General features: G+C 52.5%; 1 protein-coding gene across 1 annotated transcript; it reads left to right on the forward strand.

Moving 5' to 3' along the window:
- Positions 1–1230: 1230 nt before the first annotated feature.
- On the forward strand, positions 1231–16373 carry UTP15 (UTP15 small subunit processome component). Its single transcript, XM_078874499.1, has 13 exons — positions 1231–1354; positions 2455–2554; positions 2966–3058; positions 3643–3827; positions 4283–4461; positions 5440–5565; positions 6004–6139; positions 6396–6480; positions 7165–7317; positions 8713–8814; positions 9471–9604; positions 11829–11887; positions 13821–16373. The coding sequence occupies exons 2-13, from the start codon at positions 2465–2467 to the stop codon at positions 14057–14059; spliced, it is 1581 nt and encodes a 526-aa protein (XP_078730625.1). The 5' UTR covers positions 1231–1354; positions 2455–2464; the 3' UTR covers positions 14060–16373.
- Positions 16374–17791: the final 1418 nt, after the last annotated feature.

Consider the following 17791-nt stretch of genomic DNA (forward strand, 5'->3'; position numbering starts at 1 on the left):
CTTTGTTGTACGTCGTGTTTTCTAAACAACTCTACTTGATTTTAAATTGCACTTTGTGGCCTTTGAAGGAGAACGAAATATATCCAGTCTATTTAATAGGTTATGTTTCATAGCACGTGAGCAGAGCGGCCAGAGAGAAAGATTTTACAAGAGTTGTCGACTGCACTTTCCACCATGGGGCCGTGGCGATAATTACAATTTTACATGTTTGCTGCTGACCGTGTTTCAATTAGGCGTATGAATAGTCAACTAACTAGCAGCTATGTGTATATATTATTTTCTGCACAGTTTGCTATAGGGAGCCGCCGTGGTATAAACACATTCCTGCGGAGGGAGCTGGTAGGAACGTTGGGTTGCTCGGTCAATGGCCAGGGTCAACGGCGGCGTGGTGTATTCCGCAAATATGGCCGACTGTGAGGGCGGGCACAAGCCGGCGTGAGTAGGTTAAACGTTGAGTTTTATAAGGGCACCACGGGGTGACCAGCCCCTCCCCACCCAGCCCCACTCTCCCCACCCTCCCCTCCCCACCCAGCCCCAACCCCTCCCATTTTTGGATGCACGACGGACGGACACAATAATCCCCTGTGGGCTGGTGTAACCAGGAGGTTCCTACCAATATGAGCAAACTGAACAGGCATTGCCAGAGCTCACCGGGTCGATCCCATCTCCAGGCGCGGCAATCAAAATCAGCCCCGCCACGCCTCCACAGGCTGTCCACTCGGCACTATCAATGGATAACACCAAGCACGTTATCATATGGTGGGGAAAACTGTGGGGACTACCACCTCTGCGGATGTCCTGCCAGTGTGTTGAGTTAACTTTGTTACAGTGTGGAAGTGTAGGCCAAAAGCGTAGCTCATGAAGGGGGGTGGGCTCTTGAGCTAAGTCGAATGAGAATACGCCCAAGAATTGGAATCAGAATTAGTATTTATACCGGAGGAATCCGATTAGTTATAAAGCTCCTTTGCACAGATGTCCAGTGGGGACACGGGGTCAGGATAATAAAAAGACGGTATGAGTGCAAAGTATAGCAAAGGTCAGCAAATCAACTTAAACATATACATGCTAATAAAAACATTAACGACTAAAGCGATGCTTTATCCCGTCGAGCACGTGCTTGTTGAAACCAGCAGTGACCGATATGCAAAACAATCACACCGAGCGCGATGACGTCACGACGCACGAGTAAGTCGGTGCCGTGACGCAACCGCGCACGGGGAGTGACGTCATTACGCGGTGTTCCACGCGCCGATCACACGTGGAGTAGCGGAGCCCGGACCCCGGCCTTGTGAGGGGCGGCGAATCTTACCAAGCTCTGCCGGGGACCTCTCACCGAATGCGGCAGGGTCGCTAGGTAAGACCGAGGCTCCACTGTTCGGTCTCGCGTGGTCACTGTATACACAGCATCGCGTCTTTTGTTTGTTTTCGAGTGGGAATGTGTACGTGGTGCAAGAAAAGGACACGTTTGTATGCGTTGTGTGTCTTTGTGTTTCGGAAATAAAATAACGGGCAAATGTAACGCGAAACAGGAGGCCACGTGAGGTTGTACAGTACACCGGCTTTAAGCAGAATAGGGTATCTCTCGCTGAATGAACTCGTCTCGTCGTTTAACTTTAATAAAACGTTTGTAACCAGCTTCAAACCTGAGAAAAGATAATTTTGCGTAATCGAGCCTTAAATTTGAGAGAAAATCAATACATTTGCCTTGTGCAAGTGGTTGTATCGATAGTGCCACTGTACTCTCGTACTGTACTGTATTTAACACTTTTAACTAAGCCGTTGTTTTAGACGGCAAATCAAAAAGTCAAACATTTCCATGTCCAATAGGAGTCCAAGAAGGTAGAGCGATTTTGAGCCAACGGTGGAAGTTCCACATTCTCATGGCGGTGACCAGTACATCCCGGAATACGTGATAGTTGCAGTACTTAGCCAATTTAGTTAAGCTGCAATGTACAATTGGGAACACCACGTTTATGCTCCCCGCCTTCACAATCTCGCATTGACCGGCGAGGTGAAGTAAGGCCAAATAACCCCAAAAGACCTGCGCGGCTATGAGAAGGTCCTCATACAGCAGCGGCCTGACAAAGTGGGGCAGGTTATGTGCACATCCATCTCGTGTTAGGTTTGAAGTTTAAAACAAACTGTGTGGCTCCACTGGCATCATCAAGCAGGTGATCGAGAGTACCTGCTGCTATCAATGATACAGGGCAGATGCCCAGGTTAGGCCTGAGGTCAAATGAAATTGTGCAATTCATAATGAATTGCAATTCGTAATGAATTGCGCAATCCAAGTGTGAGTGTACATGTAATTTACATTGCCTTTGTAATTCTAATAATAATTGACCCCAGGTCTGCTCACACATGACTGCCGTGGTTGTTTATGAATGTTGCAAATGCGAAGCTTGCTCAGAATGTTACCGGTTCATATTTGTGTTGTGTTTGTTTCGTGTTCAGAATAGCCGCCATGGGTTCTTTTCGTCCAACTCGCATTCAGAACATCCCCCAACTTGGTGAGAAAATAAGCACCGAGACCCTCTACTGGAAGGCTTATCGGGTGAGTTACCATTCATCATGATCATCATGATCATCATCAGCCAGAATGAATCCACTGCTGAATGAAGACCTCCATATTCTGTCTCCATCTCTCAGTTTTGCGACGAAGAACTCCACCGAGTTCCTGCACACCAGCTGATTTCATTGCTGTATCTCAATTGTAGGGCCGTACCTTAATCTTTTTTAGAATCAGAATTTGTATTTATACTGATGGAATGCAATGAGACGTCCAGAGAAGATCTGAATTGTCGCGGTCTGCCACCTCGCTCGCAAAGCGCCGGCCACCCTGTTTACCCTCGCGTTGATACAGATTCACCGTGCGAATCCTTGTTGTGTATCTCTGCGACACCCGTGCCTCATTCATAATGGCGCACCTCACCGCCGCTGCCGCCGCCATGTCGTCCTCGTACAGAGTCCGGTTCAGATCAACGAGTATGGCGCCGTCACGCACGTGCACTTCTCCCCGACTGCTCCGCACCACTTCGCCGTGTCCGCCTCTACCAGGGTACGCGACCTCCCTCCCCACAACACATACTGTCACAAGCTCTCTCTCCTAGGATCATCTGGTTACATTATTTATCGTTGGTTGATTGCCTAATGTCCTGATATTTGTGTTTGCTTCATATTCTGTCTCTGTATACCATTTACTTGATAACGCCAGTGTACTTTTGTGGCCCAGGTCTTCCTTAAAAAAAGAGGCTTTTAGTCTCGGCACTCTCTCGCTTGACTAAAATGAAGAATTAATTGATGTTGTGCACGTGTACAGCTCGGCCTTACTTAGATGAAATAAAAGGATGTTAAATTCATTGATCGACAGATTTTGTGTTTCGCGCACAAGGCAGGTACACGTGTGTGTGTATAACATCAGAGCATGTTTGCTTGCATGTCCTCCACAAGTACGTGTAGTTAACGTGAACTTGATTCCTTGCAAAAGGTTTCTATTTGTTGTTTTAACATCTTAACACCGGTTTTATTGCCACAAAGGGTAAAACCTATTCTTATTTTTTCATGTACAACACCGTCTCACCTGCCTTTCGTGAAGGATTACCGATTGACGGTTTGATTCTGCGTGGCCTGCTCGGCCTCCAGGTGCACGTGTACGCGGCCCACTCCGCCGAGCCTCAGCGCACGTTCACGCGGTTCCGCGACGTGGCCTTCGGCGCAACGTTCCGCACCGACGGGCGCCTGCTGGTGGCCGGCAGCGAAGAGGGGGTGGTGCGAGTGTTCGAGGCGCAGGGACGGGTGCCGCTGCGTAGCTTTGACGGGCACAAGCGGTGCGTGAGTCTCGCGGCTTCGGCGCGGCGGAGTCTCGTTGCGTACCGTATTTGTTTGTATGTTGAGCTTCTTTCACGCCGTGGCATAGCGGACCTTGTTAATCGGAGGTGTGCGGGAAGGCCAACAAACTAACACGCGACAAGCGGTTCTAAAGAAATTAGTTCTCAATGTAGTATAGTGGTGTAGTGTACAGTAGTGTAGTATAGAGTAGTAGTTTGTATGTTGAACTTTCACACTGTATATAGCCAACCGTGCTAATCAGGGGTGCAGGGGAAGGACAACAAAATAAAAAAAGCAGTTCTAAGGAAAGGAGTTTTCAATCTAGATATAGCAGTGCATTGCTCCAGTGGCTTCCTAGTATCGGAAGGGGGAGCGTTTGAGACGGCTGTGGGAAGCGCGCAATGCTTCGCGGTGCTCTGACCTCTGCCCCCCCCCCACCCTGCTGTGCGAGCAGTGCGGTGCGTGTGTCGTGCTTCATGAGCGACGGGCTGCGCGTGCTCTCGGGATCGGACGACTGCACAGCGCGGCTCTGGGACGTGGCGACCGGCGCGCAGCTTTTGTCCTTCGCTAGCCACGGAGACTACGTGCGGTCGGCGCACCCGTGCACCCTCAACCCCAACCTCTTCATCACCGGTGCGTGCAACAGCTCCTCGCACGGACGCGACGATTTGCCCGGCTTTAAGTGTTCGCGTCCGTGCCGTGTGTAGCCTTCCGGCATGATGCCTGATGTTACAATGTACGTCCTTGGGAGATCGTTAAGTTCCTAAATAACCTTCTGTTCCTGAAGAAGCTCTCAGCAGCACGTGGAACGAAATGTCTGATATCGTGCCGAAAATGCATCGGTGATTTTAAAATATTTTTCCCCTTAATGCCTTAAACAAAAATCCGTCATTTTCTTTCCCAGTTTCATCCTGATTGTCCTAACGTGCATCATATGAAATTAAATACCCATTAGGACTTCTCGCAGAGCAGTACAAACGTCCTGTATTTCAGGTAATGACCCCCAAAAGCGGATATCACAGAACTATTTCAGGTATCGTTGCAAGTGACCTTGGGTCAGTAGGGGCCAGCGCTTTCCCACCCACCCTACCATATGAGAGCCATGGCCGTCACTTGAAAGTCAAAATGGTATAATTAATTCTCGGAGCTGGATTTTAGCCAATGGAGTGGAGAGCTAAATTGAATGTGACCGGGCCAAGACGAGCGACTCACGACACTGGACACAACCTGGTTTCATCACGGGTGGCTGAAACCTGATGTTCACCCCTGGATCGCAGTGTTGCTGGAGCAGTGCTCTTTCCAACGGCTTTATCCCCCTGAGCTACCCACCTATCCACCCACCTCCTACACTTACATTAATATAAATGTGTACTTTGTCGGTGATTCGACAATATTTTCGTAATTGGAGTCACATTTGGGCCACGTGTGGTTACCCATGCCTGCGACCCAGTTGCTTGACCGGCGATTCCTAATTAACCTAAGTATTTATTTTATTTGTGAGACTCCCAAACCAGTTAGGCTGCGAGCAGACCAGAATACAGCGGTGCACCAAGGGCTGTTGCTCAGATTGTGAACCCAACCTTGATGTCCCGGTGTTGCTCGCTCCGGCAGGCTCGTACGATCACATGGTGCGGGTGTTCGACGTGCGGCAGCCGGACGCGGTGCTGACGCTGGACCACGGCTTCCCTGTCGAGAGTGTGCTCGCCTTCCCCTCCGAGGGGCTCTACGTGTCGGCCGGCAAGTGCTTCCGCGCACATCGCACCATCGTCATTGTCGTTATATAATCGCCGTCATTGTCGTATCCCCCCCCCCGCCAACACCAACGTACATCATCGTGATCGTCGTCACAGACCACGCGCACATTAATCGTCGTGATAGTAGCACCCGCTCAGCATTTTCATCGTCATCAGCATTGTACCCCCACACACATCATTGTTATTATCATCGTCGTACTTGCACGTCATTATTCTGATTCGTTCAAGAACGCAAATACACAACGCAGACATCCAAGAGGCAAACACGGGTCACGATCGCGTAAAAGTCCGGAGTAATATGCCCTCAAGCCTGCAGTCATTGTTATAATTCCCGTGCCTCCGTGTGTCGCATGACAGCGCACGAACGTCGCGTGTAACGGCGCTTGACCGTATCGTTGCGTGGGGCTGTCCGTGGGCGCAGGCGGGCGGCTGGTGAAGGTGTGGGACGCCATGCGTGGAGGGCACCTCCTCGCCTGCCTACGGCACCACCACAAGACGGTGACGGCGCTCACCCTCAACGGCGCCGGCGACCGGCTGCTCACCGCCTCGCTTGACAGGTCGCCCCTCTGCCCGTGAACCCGTAAACCCGCGACCCCGCGACCCCTCGCGCTGAGCCACACGGCGATGACGCATCCATGCCGTTCGGCCTTCAATACGTTGACCACTTGGGAGACAAAGGCCGGCCCGGGCATTGTGTTAACCACACCACCCACCTCGTGTGCCGTGCAGGCCTTACTGTGTGCTTGCTAACAGCACTTGCCCCCCTACTCGCTGTGAAAGCTATACGGGGACCTTTGTCTTTGTGGCGAGCAGGCACGTGAAGGTGTTGAGCACGACCACGTTCAAGCCGGTGCACAGCTTCGACTACCCGGCTGCCATCCTCAGCCTCGGCATCTCTGTGAGTGCCCCCATACCGCATGGGACTCAATAGACACTCGCTAACAACACTCAAGTGCAACAAAACATTGACTCGTTGATGCGAGTCTTTATGTGTGCGTGCCTGTGGGAGCGGTAGTGTAGCGGTTAGCGCGCTGCGCTATGAACCTGGCGACCCGGGTTCGATTCCCGCTCACGGCCAACACCAGTGACGATTATCTGAACCGGTCCCGGGCCTCCCCTGGGTCGACTCAGCCTCAAATGAGTACCCTGTGCGGTGTGTAGACATCGCCACTGGGGAGACAAAGGCGGTCAGGCATGGTGCTGGCCACCCACCCCCTCGTGTACCGTCTGGCCTTCATAGGTGCTCGCTAGCAGCACTTGCCCCTACAGTCTGTTAAGGTTATACAGGGGGTCTTTGTCTTTGTGTATGGAGTGGTAGTGTAATGGATAGCGCTCTGCTTGAGTATACATACACAGACACTTGCCCCAATAGTCTTTGAGGGCTATACGGGGGTTCTTTGTATACTTGAGTGTATGTACGTATGTTGATCTTCTTTTGCACAGTAGTAGCCAACCGTGGCTGAGTGTACGTGTTTGAACCCAGCCTGTGGTGATGTTGCTATCCCTTCAGTGTCAAAAGGTGGCTGCTGTTGTTCGAATGTGTGTGTGTCTTTGTCTTTTTGGGTTTCCTTGCTCACCCCAGCCGGATGACCAGACGCTGGTGGCTGGGATGACCAATGGGCTTTTGAGCGTTCGGAACCGCAAGACGGAGGAGCGCCAAAAGCCGGAGCCTCGCCGCCGTCGCAGCGCCTCCTACCGTTACTACGTCCGCGGAAAGGACTACCTGCCCAAGAAGGTACGGCTTGCATCTTGAATCCCTGCCTCACTTGATGCAGCAAATCTGGCTGTGACGGTCCCACCTGATGACGGAGACTTGTGTTGCCTCCGAAACGTCGTGTTTTTTATTTATTAATAATTTTAATTTCATTTTTTACCTACGTGACTTTACCGAAAGAACTAAGAGTATAGGTACACTTTGGTCACAAGTGGTGAAGGTCGCTCGGGCAGGGGGTCGGTCAGATGACGTATTGCATGTCTGGCACCACCGAAATTGCTCGTCTCCAAAGTCTGGATGAACCAAAATACCGCTTCCATACTTCTGACCCGTCTCCATAAATGAGACCACGTCATCCCGCTACTCCAATTCCCTTCACCAGCTCCCAGTCCAATCCCAGATTAATGTCAAGTTCCACCCACCCCCACCTCACTGCAAGCACTCTGCTTCAGCAACCAAGGCCTTTAAGTTACGCTTATTTTTCACAGTAAAAACAAATGCATTTCAATGCACACACTTTTATTTTCACTCAAGTAGAAAATAAATTATTTTAACCCCAGAATTAATACAATTTGATGTGGTGAATAAAAGTTGGTGGTTTCTTTTCTATGTTTCATTTGCTTTATGCAAGCCACCCCACTCACTTTTATTCAGCGCATCAAATTTGATTAATTCTGGGGGTCACGAGAATGTATTTTCTACTTTTGAATGCAAATAAAAAAGCGTGTGCATTGAAAAAAACTTGTTTATTACAATTTTTTTCCCTTGCACATGACCAGACCCCAGGAGTCTTTGCGAGCTACACCTGGCCGTGGGGTTATCAGTTGAAGAACCCTACCCTGTTGAGGATAGCACCGCTCGTGAGCACGTAATTTATGCCGACACAGCACACGAGGGGGTGGATTGGCTATTTCCACGCCCGGCGGCATTTGTGTCCCCAGTGCTGATGTCTTACACGCCGTGCGAGGTGCTCACATTGAATCAACTTGGGGAGGGAGGCTCAGAATGCCAGGATCGGTTAAGTCCTTCGTCACCAATGATGGCCGCGAACGGGGAATCGAACTCTGGCTGCCGGGTCCGTGGCGCTATGCGCTCCCACTTCCGCGCGCACAACACGCGTACGCACGCACGTACGCACGTGCCCTGCTGTTCACGTGTGTGCGTGTGACGGGGCCCGGGTGGGAAGGGTAGAATATTTTTTTATATATTTTTTTTATTGACATCGTTGCTGCTGTCACTTGATGTGTCGTTTTCTTTTGTCGTTTCGGTGACCTCGGCTAACTCTTGCCGACAAGAGGCTCTGCCCTGGTCTCTTTGAGGTCTCTCTCGCCTGGTCAAAAGCATATCGAACGTAAACTAGAAGTGCGCGCGTTTAGCGAGCCAGAGTGCCGTGCGTCCTCCCGGTTTTCCCTGCAGGGCGATGTCAAGGTGAGCTTCCAGGCGCGGGTTCACCAGCAGAAGTACGACAAGCTGCTCAGGACCTTCCAGCACTCGCACGCACTGGACGCCGTTCTCGAGGTACCAGTGTACACCTACACGCACAAACCTCTACACCTGCACACACACCTGTGCCCTTGCACGCACAAACCTCTACACCTGCGTGCACACCCCCCAGCCCCCCCCTCCGCACCACCACCAGGCAAGGCAAGAGTCCTGGACAGGGTAACAACTAAGCCAGGGCTTCAGGCGCAAGGGGAGGGGAGAAGGGGGCCACACAGATGGGTTCACAAACCCCCTCCCCCCGTGTGCTCTACTTACATTTTCTGGCCACCTCGCAGGCCAGTTGCTTTCGGAACTTCACAAACGTCTTCCAACGCACTGTTGGAAATAGATACAGGCATAGTTGTCCGAAAATTTGTACACGAATATTCTCAGGTTGCTTAATTGGAATAATCAATATCAACATTTGCCCATCACTGGCAAACTGATGCGCACTTTTCAGGCTGGCGCAGAGTCGCACCTTGTGCCGCACTTGGACCAACTACCATCGGAGCGGTGGAGTGGGGGGGTTCCCTAGGCTGAAGAAAATGTGACTGGAGATAATATTATGATGATCGACCCTTGCCTCCCGAGGCGGCAGATGGCAAGCCGCGGCTCCCCCGCGTCGATCCCATACGCTCACGCCCCCCCCCCCCCCCCCCGTTTGTGTCTTTCTGCTCCGCCGCCACCGCCAGGCCCAGGTGGCGTCGCGACACCCGGAGGTGACGGTGAGCGTGATGGCGGAGCTGGCGCGCAGGCAGGCGTTGGAGAGCGCCATCGCCGGGCGCGACGAGCAGCAGCTGCTGGTTCTGCTCGCGTTCCTCTTGCGGTGAGGGCGCACGCACACGCTCGGGCACGCACACACGGACGTGCTACTAACAAGGGCAAAGATCCCCCGCATAGCCTTAACGGACTGTTTGGGAAAGTGCTATTAGCGAGCACCGATGAAGGCCGGCATAGCACACGAAGGGGGTGGGTCTCCAACACCACGCCCGACCGCCTTTGTGGCGATGTTTACACACCGCACCAGGTACTCATTTGAGGCTGAGTCGATCTAGGGGAGGCCCAGGACCGGTTCAGATGATTATCACTGGTGTTGGCCGTGAGCGAGAATCGAACTTGGGTAACCAGGTTCACAGCATAGCACGCTAACCACTACCCTATCGCTCCCCACACATTCTACACACACACATACACGTTTAAGTGTACAACAACAACAGTCACCACTCGCCACTAACTGGTGGTGATGTCACTGGACAGTTTGTGCCGGGTTAGGTGCACTTTGAGACGGCGTGACGTGCCGAAGGCTCGCTGACAAAGAGGTCACGGGACAGACCCGGGTGTTGTGGGTTACCTGCCTGATACGACTGAGAGATGCACCACCTGTGCTCCCCACTGTGCCAACTATGAGTGTACACACACAGTCAAACATACTCACTTTCAACAATACAAAGACAAAGTTCCCCCGTGTAGCCTTAACAGAGTGTTGGGGCAATACACCAATACCCGCCATTCACCACTAAGTGACGGTGAAGTCACCACGGCGCCTGTGCCAGGCCACGTGAAGTGTCGAAGGCTCGCTGACGAGGTCTCGGGACAGACCCAGGTGCCATGGGTTGGCTGACTGAGATGACTCATCGTTTCACCAGCTGTACCCCGCGTTGTGCCAGCTTGCTGCATTTTATCCGCCCAGTGCTCCGCTTGTTGTTGTGAGTGTCGCTCCTCTTCTCTACTCTCCGTTGTTGCTGGAGGACGACTGCTTCCAACTGCTCAGTAGCCTCCTTCAATTCACACGCACATACATACAAACACGCACAGATAAAAGAATAACAACTTTACGGAGCAAGTCCTACTGTGCTAATCGCTGCCATTATGCCTCAAATTTGCCAACTTGCAAAAAATTTACGTAGCAATCATCGCCCCTCCTCCCCCACACTGCTAAACAAATGACACGACCCTACTTGAGTTGGGTCACGTGACTCGTGATGCTTTCCTGGGGGTAAACAAGCGGGGTGACGGTAACAATAACATCCGGCTTCTACTCTAATAGGGGGCTGCTGGGGCTGGCGCCTATAGGGGGCAGTGCAGCCCACGTGACTGCGACGTTGGCTTTGTCCTTCCGGTTGGGGGGTGGGGGGGGGTCGAAGCGTCTGCGTGTTCTTTCCATACATGCGTGCGTGGAAGAAACAAGACTCAGCGGCCAGCTGGCTCGGAGGTCAGGGCGCCAGCTGGTTACCATTAAGTTCCCCGGTTTGAATTTGAATGTTGCCCTCTCCTGCTTACCGTTTACAGGTGCCTAAGCGTCTTATGTTCATAGGCACCTGTCGATGTTAATTAATCCGCGCGACCCCCGGGGGAGAGCGCGCAAACTCCCAAGTGTCTTAAGTTAATAGACGCCCGTCTGTGTAATCAGATACCTGGTCTATGGACATTGGTGTCCGGCCCAAGCTGGTCGGCAGTGACGGCAAAATGACAGAGAGAGTTACACAGCTCGATGATTTAAACAATCGCACGTAAGGTCGACCGTACGTAAAACTCGATCGCGTGGAAACTCGATCGCGTGCAAGCCCAATCGCACGTAAGCCCGAACAAAACAAGAGAATAATATAGAACAAAATAACGAGAATAGAAAAATGGTTTACGAAGATAGGATGAACTACACTTGCAAATTTTCTGTCGTCAAATCGCTGCCATTTGACATCAAGCATGAGTTTACGCGCATTTCTCGACGGTAAATTCACTAGATTGAGATAGGAACCGGGTTCTGTCGCGAAACAAGTTCAACTTCTCGGCACAGTTACCAATTACCAAATCCATTAAATTCTAGGAAATGTAGTTTTTCACGTAAATGGGCTACATTCCCCCCTCGTCCTGTGACTTAAAAAAAAAACAGTTTCGGTTTGACCGTTGCCCACAGAAGTCTCGTAGCGGAGTGTTAGGGGGTACAAGTGGGTACTTCTTCAGGGTTGTTTCATTTTCTATCATTGTGGAAATTTCACCAATGTGTCGACGACCGCTCGCTTGCGTCGGCGGTGCTTCTGATGCGCGTGCAGGAACATGCTGGACCCACGATTCTCCTCCGTCCTCACCACGGTTGCTGATGCCCTCATCGGTGAGTCCGTCTCCTACCCTCCCCGCCTCCACCGCCGTACCTCGCCTCACTACTCTCGCCTTGCACTGAAACTCGTGGTAGAACCCTACGCAGCATCACTCAGAATCAGCTTCGGACACCGAAGGTCTCGAAGTGTCACGGCCTCACGGCGGTTCTCTGCTGCCTCCCCCTTTGTGTGGAACTCTCTGTATCCCTTTGCACATCCGCAACATCGAATGCACTCCTGACTTTGAAGAAACGTCTAAAGGCCTCTGTCTGTTCGGTCAGGATTTCGAGCAGCCCTGAGCTTGGCTCCGCACCTCTGAGTTGTTGATTTGTCTGCAAAATTTGGCACGTTAATTAACATCATCATTATTAACCGGTGTGTTAAAAACTAGAGTTTCAAGTTGATCTCATTGTTTAAGCAGGTGAGAACTCTGGAGGCCACGGGATGAGTCTCATTTGCAACAGTGACCCGAGCCACAAAAATTACAAAGAGCGGTGATGAAAAACCAATATGCTGCCACGAAGCAAACAAGATATCGGAGACAAACACAGGCAAAGAGAAATCAAAAGCAAAAACAGCCGTTGTACAGAAGAAGTAAAAACACAGCGAACATAAATCAATATTAAAGGCAACGGTTAGCGATGCCACGCTGGCAGCGGTGCAGAGGCACAATTGACACACGCTGTGAAGAAGAGCCATAGCCTGAAACGCCACCGATCATATCGATATTTTTTTACATTTAAGGCCGCAGTGTTATTGACGATTGCGAGTTCTTTGATAAATCAACATTGTGCGATCTCATAGCTCGTAGGACCCACAAGGCAGGCAGGGAGACGTCGTCGTCGTCCCCCCGCCCCCGTCGAGCAGTGGATTGACAAAGGGGCCGTGCACTTGCGTGCGTCGTGTGTGCGTCGTGTTTGCGTCGTGCGTCGTGCGTGCGTCGTGCGTGCGTCGTGCGTGCGTCGTGCGTGCGTCGTGCGTGTGTCAAGCATCTCGTTTGTGCTCTTGTGCCTCCGCGTACCTCGTGGGAAGCGTGCCGCACGTGCCAGCCGCGCCGACCTCGGTTCGATTGGTCTGGGCGGCATTGTCTGGTACTGGTGAATCCCCCCGTGCGTTTTCTGCAGCGTGTTCCCTGTGGTTGTAATGACGTGTGAGACGTCGCACCGACTCGCGGTTTCGCGCCACAGCTCGCCTCGCCCCCGGCTTCGGTATCCGGCAAGTGTTTGGTCTGCGGCGAAATGAGACGACCTGCGCCCGTTAACCCTTGCTTCGCTGGGCGTGCGGGCAGACACCGTTTTTTGAATCCGCGAAATCGGCCACATGTCTAGAAGAACTCTGTCGTACAAATGTGGAAATGAAAGCCTTGATTGTCATCGTCGTCGGCCGTGATAAATCTACTGCTGGATGAAGGCCTCCCTATGCCACCCCCCCCCCACCCTCCATCTCTCGCAGTCCTGCGATATAACAGCCGATTTCATTACTCCATCTCTGCAGTGACGTCGTCTCGGCCATAATCCCTTCAAACAATGTGTCCCGCTGAAGCCCACTTTGATTATTTTTGTTGGTTGTTGTCGCTATGCTCGTTTACCCTCCTTACAAAGTCATTATGATGTTCCTTATGTTTACGGGTGAACTGCAGGAAATGTTTAGAAGACTTTAACAAACAAGAATGCAATGTCGCGCTCACGGTGATAAATACGAGTAAAGCAAACAGAAATTCATCTTCTTGGTTCTTTCGGTGAAGTCACGTAGAATGTCTTCTCGACAGACCTGTTCTCCACCTGAGGACGGCTGCTTGCGTTGTGGCCGAAACGTCGTGAGAATTATTTTATTATGTTTTATTTTTATTATTTTACTTTACCGAAAGAACCAAGAAGATGAATCCCTGCAGTCACGAAAGCTTTAAATCGAAATCAAACAGAGATTGTCCTCCCGCGCCGCCCGCAGACATCTACGGCTCGACGCTGCACAAGTCGCGGGTCGTGGCGCAGCGCTTCGAGAAGCTGGCGGAGCTCATCGAGCGCGAGGTCTCCTTCCAGCAGGAGCTGCTCGCCGCCATGGGCATGATGGACGCCCTCTTCGCGGCCAACGCCGAGCGCAAGCACGCGCAGGGCGACGCATTGCCGGCGCTCGCCCCGACCCCGGCCGTGCCGGCGCCGGCGACTCCCGCGGTCGCGACATCATAGCCCAACGGTCTCCTCCCCCCCCCCCCGCCCCCCCCGCCGCCCCCGTCGCGGCCCGTCACCTCCGTTAGACATGCGGCGACACTCCCAGGGATTTACTTCAGCTGGGTCTGCGCTCTGGTTCAGCGGCCCCGGTAACTGCTTGCGAGCCTCAGCAGTTTACGTGTCGCATTTTCCTCGCGCTGCGCGGTCTCGAAGTGGCCGGGGGGGCGGCAGCCGGCAGCGTTGTTCGCCGCTGGTTGCAGTGGTTCGGAACCCAACGGCGGCCCCGGTTCATACACTGCGAGTGTACGAGCCGTAGCTACGGCGCCGTCTGCTGTGCAGTGGACGTTCAAGATCCCCTGATGTCATTTGGGTTGGGACACGTGTTGCGTTGCGAGCGTGTTGCGGTCCAAATTAGCCAACTTTTAAAAAAAATTCTCGCAGAATCTTTAATTCGGTAAAACCACGTTGCAAAATCGCCCCCCCCCACTACCCTGCGTGACACAAGCCGACCTGAGCCGGTGCTCAGAATCAAGCGTCCAATTAACGCAAATCCTTTTAAGTCGCGCGCCATCTCCGGTCGAGCAGCGGGGCCCGAAAAGATTCGGTGAGGATTGAAGGGCCCTGTACGCATCGGTTCGTCCGTGGCGTCGCGCGCGAGCATCAGTCACCGGTGTGCGCGTGTTGTGTACCATCGGTGTCCGTCGGATGGGGGGGAGGGTTTCCCAGACCGAGGCGCTCGTGATCCCCACCACGCTGCGGCATGTCCATGGTTCGCCATTCTTGTTTCTTTGATTTACAAATGACTTCATTTTGCACACACACGCCGCGTGAGCCGCGTGGTTTTGCATACGTGTCCCGTGCCCTCTGAGTAAGATGCTCGAAATGAAAGATCCTCTTTTACCCTTGATTTGAAGCTTTCGTGACTGCAGGAATCCGTACCCTTTGGTTCTTTCGGTAAAGTCATGTAGGTGGAAAATTTTAAAATAAAACAAATTTTTTTTTTCTACTTTTGTGACTTTACCGAAAGAACCAAAGAGTATCCTCTTTTACGTCGGGATATGATGCGTGTGTTATTATTTATTTAATGCCACGCGGCTTGGTAGGTTGAGCGAGCGGGCCCGCCAGCTTTGTGGGGTAGTTCCACAGTGGTGGTGTTACGCATAGCCTTGCCCATGCCCTAGCAATGTGTAATTTCCATCACTGCTTCAGGGCTGTAAACTTGGACCTTTTAACATATTTTTCGACAATACGGCACACGTCCTGATGTCAAAAGGGGGAGATCTGTATTTGATCAAATACAGATGAAGATCCTCTAAACGACGATGCTCCATATCGAATATAGAATCCTAATGCAGTCTCTTAAAGTGACAAAGGTGTACCCTGATCCATATTAGCATCATCCTCTGTCATGATTTTGATCTGCGTTATCCGCATCGCGTGGGACGTATTTAGTAATCGTCAGGTGCGTGCAGGGTGTTAACGACTTGCATCGTGGTTGAACAGACAAGATTGGTCAACGGAGAACGGCGTTTGACACTGGACCTGCAGATTGAGAAATCGTCGCTTCCACGAGCCCAGCAGCCACGAGATGCGCCGCATTAACCCCGGTAGCGTCAAGACGTCCGGCTATTGAATCGGGACAACTCCACGTCGAGTGGCGAGCGAGGGCGAATCGTGTTGCCTAATCCGAACCGTAATAGTTCTACATTATAATTTTTTGAAAATATATATATTTTGTACTTTTGTCAGAAATCTCACGACGGCGTTCGGTGCCACGCCTTGACATCGTCGTGCGCCGCCATAGGAAGCAGCGGCGGTGACGTCGATGGCTATCGGTCACTTGCGCACCTTTTAAATCGGTGACGAATATCTGAACCGGTCGTGGGCTCTCCCTCCCCGAGCTCGACTCGGCCTCAAACGAGTATCCGGTGCGGTGTGCAAACATCGCACCGGTTACATCGGCGAACCTCGGTGGGTGGGTGGGGGGTACACCGTTTTCGATCGTGGAAATTTCACGGCCGCATCTTCCCACCGCCATCGGCTGTGTCCGTGTGTGTTGGCCGTTGACTCGCCGCAGCTTTGACACCCCCCTACTCTCCCCCCGGACATTCCGCAAGGGATACACGCGGAGTTTAGGCGAGCGTTTTTTGTTGTTGTAGAGGTGGGGGCAGGGTCTTTTGGTGGGTTGGCCACTCTCGCTTCGCTTGTGAAATCCTCCCGAACGCTGGAATTGGGAGGTAGCGGTGCGTGGGGCCCCCAACGCCGTGACCACCGTTTCGGAACCGTTCTGTCGTGCGTTGCGTTGCTCCGCGGTTTTAAAATAAAGTTTAGAACGTTCGCGAACGTTTGGTGTGGTTCTGCGTTTTAATTGTGGTCGGGTACACTGCGCTTGCAGTCGCTGACGAATGCAGTGTCGGCTAAGCCCGGTATCCCACTCTCTCCCCCGACCCACCCACTACCCTTCTGCTAATGAGCCAATTATCCCCTCCCCCACTTATTATAATAACAATAATTCCCTTTGTTTATCCAGGAAAGCCTTACCGAGTATGAAGATCGTTTACAGGAGGCTCCTGCATTGGAATGTTTCGCTAAATCCATTCGGTAACGTTTGGCGTGTTGGCAAATGTTTGGTGCAGATGCTGCTGCCATCTCCCGGCCACCGTGCAGCCCAGCGGGTTTGGACGTTTCACAGAGCTTCGTGATCCACCACAAGCCCTCGCCTCCAAAGCACGCGAGACCACAGGCGTGTACGCCATCACGCTCACGAGCTGAGACGGTTGTCATCGAGGTTCGGACCACGGCCGATGGTTGCGACAATTTGTCAACCCGATCAATCGACAAGTTATAACTGACTTGTTGTTGTGGTCGATTACTTGAGGCTCCTTTTAAAAAACAGCGGCCGCCCAAAATCCTCCTGCCGAATGCGGGAAACCTCCCACAAGCCGCGCCCATCGGGGCGTGGCTGACGGCACCGATGATGTCACCAATCCCCGCCCATCACCTCCCGTCCAGCGGCACACAACTTTAACCCCCCCCCCCCACTCCGGCCAACAATTTTCACTCGGTCCGATTTCTCGAGCAAAGGAACTGATAATATAATCTGTGGGGTTGATCGGTCACTGAACGTAATTGGATATGCTCGGCCCGAGAGCGGAGATGCCACGTGGGGTCTCCAGTCTGTCGAGCGCCAGTGACCTCATAGTAGAATACGCATGGTGGGCGAACGGGAGCGTAGGCAGTCGTCTGTGTGAGATGCACAAGTTCCGTTTCGCGTGTTTGTGTAAGGGCGTTGGGTGATGAGAGTATGGGAGCGGTGGGGTAGCGAGTTCGATTCCCGCTCGCGGCCAACAACAGTAACTATTATCTGAACCGGTCCTGGGCCTCCCCTAGGTCGACTCAGCCTCAAATGAGTACGGTACCTGGTGCGGTGTGTAGTAAACATCGCCACTGGGGAGACAAAGTTGGCCGGGCGTGGTGTTGGCCACGCACCCCCTCGTGTGCCGTGCCGGCCTTCATAGGTGCTCGCTAACAGCACTTGCCCCAACAGTCTTGTTACAGGCTACACGGGGGTATCTTTGTCTTGTGTGTGTGTGATGGGAGTGGTGGGCTAGCCCTATGCAACGTTAGCGCGACCACCACCTCAGCTACCCAACCCAAATCCCGACCGCCTGATTCCCCCACTCCCAAGATTGTCAGTGGCCTGTTCCATTTCCCGGCAAGGGGGGGGGGTGCCGGTTGCACGCATGCGTA

The sequence above is a fragment of the Lampetra fluviatilis genome, chromosome 39 (genome assembly GCF_964198595.1).
Source record: "Lampetra fluviatilis chromosome 39, kcLamFluv1.1, whole genome shotgun sequence".
Lineage (NCBI taxonomy): Eukaryota > Metazoa > Chordata > Hyperoartia > Petromyzontiformes > Petromyzontidae > Lampetra > Lampetra fluviatilis.